The 12,809-nt window shown below is 30.2% G+C and overlaps 1 protein-coding gene across 3 annotated transcripts in view; it reads left to right on the top strand.

Moving 5' to 3' along the window:
- LOC136972689 (AP-4 complex accessory subunit tepsin-like) overlaps window positions 1-12,809 on the top strand; it is a 37,135-nt gene that overhangs the window by 4,442 nt on the left and 19,884 nt on the right. For all 3 annotated transcript variants that reach the window (XM_067267297.1, XM_067267296.1, XM_067267295.1), the window contains exons 2-4: window positions 9,197-9,269; window positions 9,384-9,478; window positions 11,705-11,798. In XM_067267297.1, the coding sequence (XP_067123398.1) occupies window positions 9,197-9,269; window positions 9,384-9,478; window positions 11,705-11,798 (262 nt within the window). The remainder of the gene's footprint in view (window positions 1-9,196; window positions 9,270-9,383; window positions 9,479-11,704; window positions 11,799-12,809) is intronic.

The raw sequence follows: 12,809 nt of genomic DNA, 5'->3' as shown, positions 1-12,809 counted from the left end.
TCTATCTGCAATCTGAATGTCATCTTTTATTTTTATTTATTTTTTTTTTTTTTTGAAAAATAAATGCTTGTTTTGTGTGTAAAGATTTTTTGTGCTAGAGATTTTTCAAAATGTCAAATATAATTGAGCAAAGAACATGCATTATGTTTTGTTTTTGCAATGGAATTACTGCTACAAAAATATTGGAAATGCTGCAAAAAGCATTTGGTGACAATAGTCTATCAAACGCAAGAGTTTTCAGTGGTACAAGATGTTCAAGGAAGGTAGAGAACATGTCAAAGATGAACCACTCTCTGCTAGACCATCTGTTTCAACTGATGAACAACATGTCACTCGAGTCAGAGATTTGGTGTTTAATTATTGTCATTTAACAATTAGGGACATTTATTTAACATGTTCCAATATCATTTGGATCGTGTCAAGCAATTTTAAAAGATCATTTGGGCTTGAATTGTTGAATTTTTTCCAAAGAACATGTTTGACCAAGGAAATGCTTTCTTAAGGTGGCTCATTCTTAAAATGCATCATTATGGGATAAAACATGAAACATGGATCTATGCTTATGACACTGAAATAGCTCAACGATTGACAGTTAATGGCACTCAAAAGGTGAAGCAAGACTGAAAAGACTATACAAAGTCAGTCGAATATTAATATCATGTTGATTGTTCTCTTTGTTTGTCTTCGTGTTATGCATCATGAATTCCTTCCAACTGGCTAAACTGTCAACAGATAATATTACTGAACATTTTGTGTTGTTTACATGAGCAATTCAAAGAAAATGACCTGATTTGTGGCAAAACTCATGGATTATGCATGAAGATAATGTGTCTGTTCACAATGCTTTTGTTGTTTGTGAATTTTTGGCCAAATATGATTCCACAAATTCTGTATTACCCAATATCGTACTATGTGACTTTTTCCTGTTTCCTTGACTAAACTTTTTTGTTTCTTGCGAAGACACAATGCAGTGACAGTTGATTTAAAACACTGGGCAAATTTTCATCCTTTATTTGGTTGGTATCCAACCAAATAGAGGATGAAAATTTGCCCAGTGTTTTAAATCAACTGTCACTGCATTGTATCTTCGCAAGAAAGAAAACATAAAACACGGTTTCCTCAAGATAAAATTAAACTGTTTTGCTTTATGGTTACTGTTTTGAGTCAATTGGTGCCATAAAACTAAATTCACTGCAAGTCCTGGAGGGATTTCATGAAAATGAGTAAGCAGTGGCGTGTCGTTTTTGGAAGCAGTGGAAACGCCACTTCCCTTGTATTTTCTAAAATATAAATACACATTGTACAATTATTTTCTTAGTTGAACGTACTTTGAATTAATTAAAATTTATATTTTATTATAACCGCATTATTTCTATACTGTGAAAAAAACGATAAGATTGCTATTGTATATTCAAATGTAAATTTGTACCCATGGAAGTGCTGTATTGTTGAATACAGGAATACAAGCTTCCACGGCAAAAATATTTGAATGGTGTAAAGCAGCCAGATTATAGGCATTTGCGCATGTGCTTTACAGAGCAGCAACCTCACGCAGTTTAACAGGTGGAAGCTACACACCAAAAATATCGTATAATGCTTCCAACGATTCTATCTGGGACTGGTTTTGGGCTGTTAGCCACCTGCCTGCTACATATTTGGCTGCCCTTGTCCCATTATGTGAATCGTGAGTAGATTTATAACTTAACCCAACTGATAGGAATTTACTGGTATGTTTTTATGATAGTTGACAGGAGTTTTAAAAAATCCATTAAAATAGTTGATATATTTATTCTGCTCTCCCGTCTTACAGATTTCAAGGTTAAACTAGTGATATTACGATTTACAATCTGTTACAAAAGTATAGGAACACCATAAATTTTGTGTTTTTTCAAAATTTATTTTGAAAATATTACTGGAAATATTATTAATTATTTTTTATCATTATTTTGATTATTTTATAAGATCTTTTACATTTCATAAAGCAGCATTAATTTTTTTTCACAAATATTCATCTTTTGATGTGTTACAAAAGTATAGGTACACTTTCTAAAATTACATAAAAATAATTTTAAATATATTTTAAACACTTTTAATATTTGGTTTCACCTCTTTTGGCTACAATTACTTGAAAAATTCTGTTAGGAATAAAGTTTATTAATTTTTTAAAATTGTTTATCCTTAATTTCATCCCATGCATCCATTATTGCAATTTTCAATTGATTTACAGATTCATATTGTTTCCTATTTTGATAACTGCAACAACAATGGCTGCTACATCCCCTATAAATTTTCAATGGGATTTAAATGAAGACCAGTCAACTACATCAATATTTTCTTTTTTAAACCAATTTTTAGTTGGCATTCGGATGTGAATGAGAGCATTATCTTGTTGAAACTTCCATATATGACCTCCAATTAATGCACCAAATGTAATCATGTTATTATACAATATTTCTTGATACTTTTCTGAGTTCACATTTTTGTCAACAAATACTAAATCAGTTTTACCTCTTCATCCAAAACCACCCCAAATCATTATAGATCCATCCCTTGTTGCCGGCTTATTTTAACTCTGCTTTCTTTTCTTAAATCATGCTAATAATATGAAAACCCATCAGGACAATATAAATTAAACTTCTTTTCATCACTAAACATTATTTTTTGCCATTCTTCAGTCCATCCCATCTTGTCTTTAGCCCACTTTAAATGCATTGATTTGTTAAAAGTGGTTTCAACTTCATTTTTAAATATTTTACATTGGAGAATTTTAAAAAACAATGACAAACAGTCGCATGAGATACTTCTATTGGTAATTCAGCAGCAGTTTGCCTTGTTGACATGTTTTTATTAGTTATAAGCTTTAAAACTTGTCTCTCATTCTTGAATGTTAAGCATTTAGGCCGTCCTGACATCTTTTTTATCTTTTTGTAGTATTTATGAAACCGTGCCAGTGCTTATTCTGCAACTTGAACACAAACTATATGGTGTATTTTCTCGGACATGGCAAATTTCATCACTAAGTTTTCCTCAGTTGATACGTGTATTAAGTTTTGTACACGTTTCGGGCTGTTGACGCCCCTCTTCAGCCAACTTTAAATCACAGATTTTTGCAAACATAAAATTGTTTTAAAACCTCTCTGTATATTAATTAATTTTTTATCATCTAGTCGATCTTTTTTCATCGAGGCCAGAGATTCTGTTGTACAAACAAATTCTTATTGGTTTTGTTGTGTATGACTCTATTCATTTACATAGTGATGTGGTAGATGGGCCACCTCGTGGCAATCTTCTGTTTATAGGCATTAATTTTTATTTTATTATTTTACATAAAAATAATTTACTTTTTAGTTTATATAGAAATAATTTACTTAGTTCCAATTTATAATATGTTGAGCCAATTTTCGTTTATTTTTATACTAAAGTTTTTATTTATACATTCCTTACTTTTTATAATTTCAATGCTTTCTTTAAACTTTCTTTTATATGTTTCTTTTTCTTTATGAAGGATTTCCACATTATCTTTATCTATTTTGCAACCGTTTAGAGTACAATGGTCATGAAAAACGGAATTTATTCTATGATATTTTAAGTCGGCTATATGTTCTTTTAATCTGACTCCCAATTTTCTTTTTGTTTCTCCTATATAGTGCTTATTATTATTACAAGTACAAGGGATCTTATATACTACGTTTTTAGCTTCAGTTATTGCTTGTTGGTTTTTCAATGGGTTGAGGTGTTTTAATCTGTTAGACAGTTTTTGGTATGACAGTGCAAGTTTAAAGTCTAGTTTTTTGATTTCTTTGTTAATTTCTTCGTATAGGCCTTTGATATATGGGAAAGCAGTGTACTTCGTATTATTTGCTTGTTCATTGTTATGTGGTATTTTTGGAGTATTTAATTTAATTTCCCATTTATTTAATAGTCGTTGCGGGTAGCCCGCTAAAAGAAATTTCTTTTTTAATTCAGCTATGTCCTTATGTATATATAACTTTTGACTTGTTCTATGTTTAATCTTAGAGTATTCCATTTTAAATATATTATATTTGATATGCAGTGGTATATTAGATTGATATCTTATTGTTATGTTTCCCGAACTTGGCTTCTTGAATGCTCGAAATTCTAAACTCTGTTTTAATCTTTTTATTGTGATATCCAAATAGTTAATTTCTTGACTGGTTTCTTCTTCTACTTCTACTTTGAATTTTATTGCTTCGTGTATGTTATTGATTTGTTTTTTAATTCCTTCTATTGCGATTTCTGCTTTATTATATATTAATAGAATATCATCAACGTATCTTTTATAGAAAATCTGTGATTTAAAGTTGGCTGAAGAGGGGTGTCAACAGCCCGAAACGTGTACAAAACTTAATACACGTATCAACTGAGGAAAACTTAGTGATGAAATTTGCCATGTGTCCGAGAAAATACACCATATAGTTTGTGTTCAAGTTGCAATCTTTTTTACCTGTAATTTTCACCTTGTTGCAAAATGTTTAGAATAGCATTCATAGATCTATTTACAGCTGCAGGAATTTGCCTCAGAGACTTGTCTGAACCACTTAAATAATAAATTTTATGTATTTCTTGCTCCTGAAGTACAGTTCCACGAGGCATTGTAGAAAATGTTTATATAACATTAAATAAAACATTAAAAAAAAGCCACCAGGACACTTAAAAATGATGACATCTAACGTAGTGGTAATATTTTTAATTATTATTATTATAAATTAATTTTTAATAGACTTTTAAGTGGTGAACCTATACTGTTGTAACACATCAAAAAATGAATATTTGTGAAAAAAAAATTTATGCTGCTTTATGAAATGTAAAAAAACCTGATAAAATAATAAAAATAATTAATAATATTTCCAGTAATAATTTCAAAATACATTTTGAAAAGACACAAAATTTATGGTGTTCCTATACTTTTGTAACAGACTGTAATATGTCCCATCTATAAGGGGATGCAGAAAAAAACATGTACAATTCTTGTACAATGTTAAAAAATTAACTGTTACTTTGGCTGTCATTTACAACTAAATTTAATGAATGAGACACACAAGGTACAAAAAAGCTTTAGAATTTATATTCTTTAAATTTACAATTTATGTATCCGTTGTCATAAAAATTTGTCTTTCCACTTCTTTTCCAAGACTACAAATATTCAAGTACAAAGTAACTGGTTTCAACTTATTTCTACTTAAGAAGTACATGTAGTTAAATAATTAAGAGATTAGGGAATTAGGGATATAAATAAAACCATGCTGAAAGAGCCAGAATTTTACTTAAAAGCTTAACTGAACCAATCTTTAGCCGAGTACAGTGGGGACTTATTTCTTGGTAATATTAGATGTAATAAAGACAAAGTTTTCCAGTTCAATGAGAATGACTGAAAAGTTGTAAATTTTGGAAATTCCGTACTAAAACAAATTAGTTAGAAAACAAATGACAGACAATCTATTAAGTTTAACATATTTAGATTTTTACAGCTATGGTGAGAAACATTTAAAATTTATAACAACCCTGTTGCGTCCTTTGAAGTATACTAGTGATGTGACAAAAGAGGCATTTGACATTGATCAGTATCAGCACCCTCGGGATTTGGTAGCCTGCATGCATGCATGCACTGCACATCTATAGGATCGTTTCTGATTCCATCATTAGCCACTCGTAGGGAGCTATTTGACTAAGTGGATTGTTTTAAGATTTAAAAAGTAAAGATTTTGTTATTTTTGTGTGTTTCTTTACAAAGTTATATTTAATTATAATTTTCTTTAAAAGTATATTCATACAATTGAAGAATATTTTGTACCAGATATGTATATCCACCACACATTTTATTTCACCAAGTAAGTTTTTATAATTTTATTTTTAATTTTAGCCCTTATATCATGGCTAGCAATTCAGAATGTAATTGTGATATTGAAAATTTATTTTAAAAAAGTTTTGGCTCAAGACCATATAATGAAAAAGAAAACATTATTAAAAGAGAAGGACCAATACCTAAATTAAATATAAATACTTCAACGAAAAAATTTGTTCAACATTTTCACAATAAAATTTATGAAGACATAAAATGGCCTTGTGGATGCATAAAAATGCAAAAATTGTTTTATTGGCTTTGCCTGCTATTTTCAAATGACATTAGCGTATGGAATAAGAATGGCTTTGACGATTTAAATACTTTGAGTAAAGCTTTCAAAAGACACAAAAATTGTAAATGTCACATTGATTCTTTTGTAAAATTGAAGCAATTTGGAAATTAAAGCAGAATAGAATTTAACGTTAGTAAATAATATAAAATAAATATTGAAAATTATAACAAGAGTGAAGATCCTTACGTAATCCGTTACGATCTTTACGATGATCCGTCTCGAGTTGGTCTTTACGACTCGAGAACATCCGTACGATGGTTCGAGGAAAGCTACACCTCCACACTCAGTCCAGTGAATATTTACAGTTTATTTACAAAACAAATATTTACAGGATGTACAAGTTCGACAACATTACATACACTATGCATCAAAGATGTGGTATCTCATGTCGGCTTGTCTATTGGGGGACTGTTAGACTCCGGGGAACTCAGGTTGCTTTTTGAAGTTGGCTCAAGTGTGTGGCCGTCCGATCTCTGCACTAACCCTTCTCAGAGGAATTCCTAAGAGGAGAACGCTCTCTCTACACCTCAAGGACTTCCCTAGTGTCAGAGATTACCACGTATCCGGTCTCTCGCCCTTCTCCCCGTTTCTCTTGCCACCCTTATAATTTAAGGGATTCCACGGCGACCACTTGTGACCAATCGGGTCCTTCCTTTCCCCTGGGAGCTTCCAAAGATGTCTGCCTTAAGCTATGTTCGACAACATAGCTTACAATCGCGTCCATTCCTTGTTTACGTTTTTCAAGTCGACCAACACATGGCAAACACATTGACATGTGCTCATAAACGGAGACGCTACTCCCTTTGTTCTTTCCGGCCATTTATAGCCCCAACGCCAGGTGGGACTAATTATCTCGGTCGTGTGGCTTTTCGACCTACGACGCTAAAAGCGGACCTTTACAACAAGGTAGTTATGACTAATAGATATATCTAAATTAATAGATGTTATATGTTTTTTATCAAAGCAAAAATTGGCATTTAGAGGGCATAGGTAATCTATTGACAGAACAATAACAGAGGTAATTATATTGAACTTTTTATTAAGTACGTCAGATAATCTATTAAAATACATTTAGAGAAGTCTACGGTTTTTACTGGCTTATTGAACAAATGAATACCCTAGACCAGGAGTGGCCAACAAGTCGATCGCCATCGACCGGTCGATCGCGATGCCAATTTTGGTCGATCGCTCGCAATGTCTTGACTTAATGTGTTACACTTGTAACTGAACGCAACGCGCAAAAGCAACAATATGCATGCAGTTATGACTGGACTCGTAGAAAACACAGCCATTTAGCTTGAATATTTGATACTGTCATGCGGTAGCTTCTTTTCTTTAGTATTAACAATATTATTATTATTAATCAATATTGTTTATCCACGGTGACAATGTTGAGTTTCAATTTTTCATTTGTTTAAAATGTAAGTACCTGTTCTTTATGTTTTAAATTAAATTATGGCTTTTCTTACCTATCTATTTACTTGATAAGTGAGCGTTTTCGGCAACAGACCTCTATATTTTTGGATTTTCGGAAATACGTCAATTGAGAAAAATATCCCAGTGTCACCAAATGTAGCAAATATATTTATTCCTGTTTCGGAACTACGTACCTGTGTGAATTGGCATTTTCATACTTAAAGTTAACGAAGATTAAACATTCTGTCCGGACTGATTCCCACACTGAAGAATCACTATTATTATCTTTGTCAGGATATACACCTAATTATGTTTCCTTGGTAAAAGATGTGCAAACTCAGTCTTCCCATTAATGTAACGTAATAAAATAAATTCTAAATCTGTCTTTATCAGTAGCTAATTTGAATTAATAAATATTGTTAATAATTACTCATGTTGTTTTAATTCCCCCGCACATGAGTATTTTGGCCCGTTAAATAATTACGTTGTTTTTTACGTAGGTAAATATACAGGGTGTTTCAGTACAAAGAGCACGCCTCCGAGCTATTGATAGATTAGCAAAAAATAAATCTAAAAGTCTTATATCATTCTTCCATGATAAATTTTCCTCGCCCAAAAAAAAAAAACATCGCGAAAGTAAAATCTTATAATCAAATTATCAGCCGTACTGTGCAGTTTTATAACAACTTTTTCAAGTTTACGAACAAATAGTACCACAATTTATACATTGTAATTGATTAAAAAAAATTAAATTATATTTTAAGTAAATAAAATATCTTGAAAGTGTCGAAAAATCGATTTTTTTTAGGTGCCGCCTGTACAGAATGAACTCGTAATTGCAAATATCAAAAGTTGGGCCTGGAAATTTATTTTCTTTATGAGCCTATATCTTGAAAACTTAATAAGTGATTTAAAAAATAAAAAATAGTTTTGAACATATATTTTCCTTATCTACCCATAGCTCACGGGAGTGCACCTCGTACTGAAGCACAGTGTATAAACATGGTATGTATTTCACATCCCCCTCGCCACTTAGACTATGCCTACGACAACAAGTCGATCGCGACACATTTTTACGATAAAAAGTAGATCTTATGTACACAAAAGTTGGCCACCCCTGCCTAGACCAGAGGTTCTCAAACTTTTTCGATCCACCGCCCCCTTTGTTCCATAAAGTTGTACCCAACGCCCTCTAATCCATCAGTGACCCTAACTTTTGCCTTTGGTCACCGTTCAGTACACTGACTCCAGCACCCTCCTAAATTTACTCACCGCCCACAAGGGGGCAATATCGCCCACTTTGAGAACCCCTGCCCTAGACCATCACTGACGCACAATTAACTGATTGCCCCTGGCAGTCGGCTTCTTACAGAGACACAGCTTCCCTATCATCAAATGTCAGGGCATGCCACTGTGACTAAGATATGTTTCAAGAATTGAAAAAAAAAGTTGGAATAAGTGCATTGCACTGGGAGGAGATTATTTTAAAGGAGACAAAATAAATTTTGATGAATAAATTAAAATCATGCATTTTATTGAACCCTTTCCAATACATTTTGATCATGGGTATATATAAAGTAAAATGTTATACAATTATAATATAATTTTGATATTTACATTTTTAGTATCCAGTATTAAATAAAGCCACATCAGAAAATGAAACTTGTATTTCTGGCTACTTATATAATGAAATTACAGGTAATAATTTATTCATTTTTAAAATATAAAAATCTGAGATTTATATGAAATTTTAAAATTTGTTTTTTCTCAAGTATATTCTCTTATTTATTTATTTTTTTTTTTTCCTTGTAGGAATAACATTTGAACATGATGGTCTTCTTTGTGAACAGCTTCTTGATTTTCTTTTAAATAAACTTCAAAAAAATTCTAATAATGTTAAATTAAAGGTATATTTTCTGTTGTAATGAATTTTAGAGAATTTTAGTGTAAAAATTGGTTATTGAAATGCTAAGAAATATATTGTATATTTAATTCAGTAATCAATAATATATTTATATAAAAGTTATATGAAAATAATACTATTTGTTTTTATTATTAATTATAATTAATAATTAATCAATTAGTTTATTTGATTAATAATTAAATTTATAAATTAAATATGCCTACTTAAAATACAGAAAAAAATCCAATAATAACCTCCAATTCTTGATAAAAAAAACAATCATATTAAATATAATTTTAAAAAATCTATTTATATTTTTTTACACTTAAATTATAATCTCATAATGTTTCATTTATCAATTTGCAGTCAATAATATAAATATTATATGAATTTATTTATTTCCTTAATGTAAGTTTGAATATTCTTGATGTTTCGCATTGTCATAAAATGTACTGTAGTTTTCTGCAAATAACCCACAGATTATCTGTTGTTTAGAAGTAAATTTGAAAGCAAATAAGGGGTATTTGATGGTATGGATTATCACTGATTTAACTTGCAATTAGAATCAGTTGGCAATCAGATGGCAGATGGTTAATTTGTTGGCCTACTCCTCTGGAGGATGTGGGATTGAATTTGGACAGGCAATTAGGAATTTTTTTATGAATTGTCTTTACTACATATGTTGGGTCTTGTCCCTCATTACCCAACCGCCCTTATTGTGGACCTGGCTGGATTCACAAAGTACCCATTGTAAATTCAGCTAGTGCCTACAGGATGGTAAAATGGAAAGAAACAAAAATGAAAAGAAGAAAACAAAAATGTTAAGATATGGCTGATGCTATTTACATATAATAAATATAAAACTATTACATATTACAAAGAAAAACTTCGTTTGCTTCCATTTCTCCATTTGTCATTTTAACACATCAGTAACAGGTCACAAAAATTCACAAACATGGAGATGGAAAAAAGTTTTTGGATAATGGGCAAAAAATATAAAAAAACAATAATTAAAAAATTATTAATTTTATAAGTTTCTAAATAGAGTGTAAAACTACAGTGGAACCTCGCTTAATGAGCATAATTCGTTCCAGAAATTTACTCGTAATGCAAAACACTCGTTAAGCAAAACAGTTTTTCTCATATAAATTAATGTAAAATACGATAATACTGAAAAAATACTCAAATATTTTATGTATAACGTTTATTCAAAGAAAATTACACAATATACATTGTTAAAGAGCATGAATCATCTTTATCTTTTCTTCTAGCATGGAATGAACCAACCTGGAATGCAAATTCAATTTGCAGAAAACAAAAAAAAAAAAAATCATTGATAATGTCTGATTAACACACCAAACGATATGCCAAATTATTGGGCTTATGTAAAGGTTATAATTAAACATTAGAAATTAAATAATTTGACTACAGGTAGGCAGTTATGCTGCCATCTAGTATTAAATTTAATAATTATAAATAATTAATTTTTAATTTAGACGTTTTTAAAATTTAATTTGGAATTGGTTATTAAATTTAATACGAGATGACAGCAAAACTGCCTACCTCTAGTCAAATTAATTAATTTCTAATATTTAATTATAGCCTTTACCTAGCCTAAGAATTTGGCATATCGTTTGGCATGTTTATTATATAACGGGCAATGGTTATTGGTGTTTATGCGTAATATGTGTGAACACAAGTTTTGAAAAAATGTTTGATCACAAGCAATACTAAGATGCTAGTGGAACCAGTACCAAACACAGACTGATAGTGCATTTTCACAAGCTGGGATTTTCCCTTCTTTTTTGTCACTCATTATGCAAAACATCACTCGTTAAGCGAGTCATTTGTTTATAATTTTGTTTTGCTTGTTATGCAAAACACTCGTTAAGCGAGGTTCTACTGTATTAAAAATATTATAATCTAATAATTATAAAATTTAAAATAAAAAATTATTAATAATAATAATTTCCTTCATAAATGTAATTTTTGGATAAAATTCATATCTATGATTATGCTTTTGATTATAAAGGATTTATATAATCAAAGCATTATCATCATGTTAAGCTTATATCTATATACCAGTTAGTTTTAATGATCTGCTATTACTCTTGTTAAATATTTCATTAGAAGTTCTTAGTTTCTTAATTTTTTTTATTTGAATAGAATGATTAACATATGATGGAAGATCCAAAAAGTTATATATATTTGAAATTTTTATTTTCAATAGGTTTTGAAGTTGTTGTTATATCTTGTAAAGAATGGCCATCATCATTTCAAAAAAGAGCTTAGAAGAAAAGATTATGTTATTAAAGAAGCTTGTTGTAAATATAATTTTATTTAAGTATAATATAATTATTTTTACTAAATTTAATATAAATATATTTATAAATTTATTTTGAATAATTGTTGATAATTTATACAGTGGAGCCTCACTTAATGAGCATAATTCGTTCCAGAATCTTACTCATAATGTGAAACAATCTTTAAGTGAAACAATTTTTCCAATATAAATTAATGTAAAATATAAGAATGTGCTCTATGCTGAAAAAAATACTCAAATATTTTATGTATAATGTTTATTCAAAGAAAATTATACAATATACTTTGTTAAGGAGCACGAATCATTATCATCTTTTCTTCTATTGCAGAATAAACCAACCTGGAATGCAAATTTGATTTGCAGAAAACAAAACAAAAATTGAAATTTAATTTGGAATTGGTCATTAAATTTAATAAAAGATGGCTGCATAACTGCCTACCTCTAGTCAAATTATTGAATTTCTAATATTTAATTATAGCCCAAGAAGTTGGCATATTGTTTGGCTTGTTTATTATATAACAGGCTATGGTTGTTGATGTTTATATCTAATATGTCTGAACATAAGTTTAGAAAAATGTGTGATCACAAGCAACACCAAGACGCTAGTGGGAGGAGTGCTAAGCACAGACTGATGTAACACATCAGTCTGTGACAATTTTGTCCCAGATTGGAAAGTCCCAGAGGGGAAGTCCCAGATTGTGAGCATCACAATCTGGGACTTCCCCTCTTCTTGTCACTCATTATGCAAAATGTCACTCGTTAAGCGAGTCATTTTTTTACAATTTGTTTTGCTCATTTTGCAAATTACTCCTTATGAGAGGTGCTCATTAAGCAAGGTTCCACTGTAACTGATAGTTAAATTGAGGACTTTAGACAGAGTATATTTGTTTTTGTAAAAATAATAATTATTCTGTTTATTATTTAGTATCTAAAATCTGAAATTAAATCTTAATTAAAATGATTTTCATTTAATTCATTTAGTATTAATATTATTACAACTTTTTGCTAGAAC

This window comes from Centruroides vittatus, unplaced genomic scaffold, assembly GCF_030686945.1.
Source record: "Centruroides vittatus isolate TY-2023 unplaced genomic scaffold, ASM3068694v2 contig_300, whole genome shotgun sequence".
NCBI lineage: Eukaryota > Metazoa > Arthropoda > Arachnida > Scorpiones > Buthidae > Centruroides > Centruroides vittatus.
The sequence above is the reverse complement of the archived record's forward strand: the minus strand, read 5'-3'. Positions and strand labels throughout refer to the sequence as shown.